The sequence below is a fragment of the Penaeus monodon genome, chromosome 18 (assembly GCF_015228065.2).
Source record: "Penaeus monodon isolate SGIC_2016 chromosome 18, NSTDA_Pmon_1, whole genome shotgun sequence".
Taxonomy (NCBI): Eukaryota; Metazoa; Arthropoda; class Malacostraca; order Decapoda; family Penaeidae; genus Penaeus; species Penaeus monodon.
In genome coordinates, this window is record NC_051403.1 from 37,423,502 (window position 1) to 37,426,001 (window position 2,500).

Below are 2,500 nucleotides of genomic sequence, written 5' to 3' on the forward strand. Positions count from 1 at the left end.
GGTCATGAGCTGCGTCGGGGTGCTGTGCGGTTATGTGCTCGCCTACCTGCTGCCCTGGGACGTCGCCACCGCCGTTTCTGCCGCTCCGTTCCTGCCCCTGTCTCTGGCGATACTCTTTGTCCCCGAGGTGGGTGTGTCTCGAATATCAGTCACTGGGGTAAATGGAAGTAAAACAAATCTGAAATCTCCACTACTAGGTACACGTTGTCAAAGACAGTACTAGATTCTTTATTAAAGTGTGGCTTTCCACTATATCATTTATCATACTTTATATTAAGACTGCGGTATCTTCTCGATTTCCTTAAAGAATATTCGTAGGGTAGATCCATGAAAAGTCATATAGCCCGTACATTAATTGTTGCAACAGCTTCTTGATTTACTCCCGACGAAGAAGAGAGTAGTTAGCTAATAGAGACACTTTCTTAAAAAACAAGAAGGTCTATTACTTCCCATGTCGAGATTGATTGATTGACTGATTATTTAGAATTATCTGCCGCGTCAACAGCTAAGGTTGTTGGATTGAAATATTAAAATATTTAAAATCTTAAAAGAAACTATCACTAAATGTCTTATAAATAAATATAAATAGCAATAAATATTATATTCCCAATCAAAGCATAAATATTATGCTCTAAATGTATAAAATTATTGCTGCAAATATTCACTGATAGATAGATAGATAATTAGATAGATAGATAGATAGATAGATAGATAGATAGAGAAAGAGAGAGAGAGAGAAGAGAGAGAGAGAGAGAGAGAGAGAGAGAGAGAGAGAGAGAGAGAGAGAGAGAGAGAGAGAGAGAGAGAGAGAATAATTGACAGAAGACAGATAGATAGATAGATAGGTAGATAGATAAACAAATATACATATATAACATAGATATATAATTAGATGTAGATAGCCATTTATCTGTCCATCTATCTGTCATCATGTAGTTTAGTCACTATCAAGATTCCTATAAGCAGGATAGACATCCCAACTATCAAAGTCCGTCAAAGCCCAACGATAGGTCTCTGAGAATTAGAAGAAGCAGAACTGGCTCAATAGAATTCCAGAATATATATATATATGCGTGCGTGCATGTGTGTGCGTGTGTGTGTGTGTGTGTGTGTGTGTGTGTGTGTGTGTGTGTGTGTGTGTGTGTGTGTGTGTGTGTGTGTGTGTGTGTGTGTGCGTGTGCGTGTGTGTGTATGTGTGTGTGTGTGTAACGTCAAGGTAATACGTACCCTCCAAAATAAAATGAACAACACAACAAACAACTGCACATACATTCAACATCACAACAGGCTGACAGAAACACGCGAGCAACAGTGAGAGTATGCTGTCGGATTACCGTAACAAGAGTACACCCAACATGGAAAGACAGTTAGATAGACGAAAGAAATAGACGAAGAAAGCTTAAAGATTTGGATGTTTACCTACGGTTGCACTTGCACAGCAATACAGGTAAGAGTGGTGAGATATTCAGCCAGAGAATAAAACCAGTCGATAAGGACGTCACTACTACCAACACCGTCAGAAAGTTTGTTGTTCATAGAAGCGTCCTTCATACCAACATCGTCAGAACTTCTGGTATTCACAATGGCATTTTGGGGCGTCTGATCTCTCCTTCCCGTCCCACAGTCTCCCTACTGGCTGGTGAGGAAGAAGAGGATCGACGACGCCGAGAGGTCCTTGCGAGTCCTGTTGGGCCGCAGCGCCGACGTCACGAAGGAACTCGACGCCATCAGGAGCACCACGACCTTCAAGCAGTCCAAGGTCAAGAACCAGGTAATGATAGTTCAGTTTCTTGTAGACTTTTCTGCTTCTTTTTTTTCTTGAATATATTGTTATTCTGTTGTTTTTTTGTACCTCTTTCATTCTCATTTAGTTTCTTGTGCTTTTCCTTCTTTTGTCTTCCCGGAATAACAAGTACTTCTCCTTTTTATATGGAATTTTTATTTGTTTTGCCGACCTTAAAAGTTCAGTTCATCAAACTTACGTCTTGTTAGGCGCTTTGAAGGGGAAAACCGAGTAACACGCCGACGATTTCTGACTAGCAACTGTTATGAAGAATAATCCCATTTTGCCGGGAAATCGAACAAAAAAGTGAGAGAAGTTCAAAGTGCGCAGCATCACAGTAGAATAATAAAATACTTGATGATGAAAAAGGTTGCAGAAACTCTACAGATTTATAAAAATATATTAACAAAAATGTGAAGTACAAAAACTCACATGATCTTTTTTACATAATTACACATTTTCTGTTTTTTTTTCTCTCACTTTGTTAACCCCATTCTTTCTGTGTTGGCCCGGAAGTTCTAGTTAGATCATCTAATTCTATTTTTTCTAAGAACCCCTCCCAAAATGCATAAGTGTCTCCACACAAAAAAGGTTATTAATTATTATCATTTGCTTTACATTTACGTAAATGTTCTCAGTAACCTCATAAAAAGCGTAAAAAAACAGAAAATATATCATGTTAAAAGCACACAACGAAAATGTCACAGGTAAACAGAA

General features: G+C 38.7%; 1 protein-coding gene across 1 annotated transcript in view; it reads left to right on the top strand.

The window, feature by feature from the left end:
* The window catches only part of LOC119584477 (facilitated trehalose transporter Tret1-like), a 7,957-nt gene that overhangs the window by 4,268 nt on the left and 1,189 nt on the right, over window positions 1–2,500 (top strand). The window contains 2 exon segments of the mRNA XM_037933118.1: window positions 1–127; window positions 1,625–1,771. The exon segment at window positions 1–127 is cut by the window's left edge and continues 268 nt beyond it. Of these exon segments, the coding sequence (XP_037789046.1) occupies window positions 1–127; window positions 1,625–1,771 (274 nt within the window).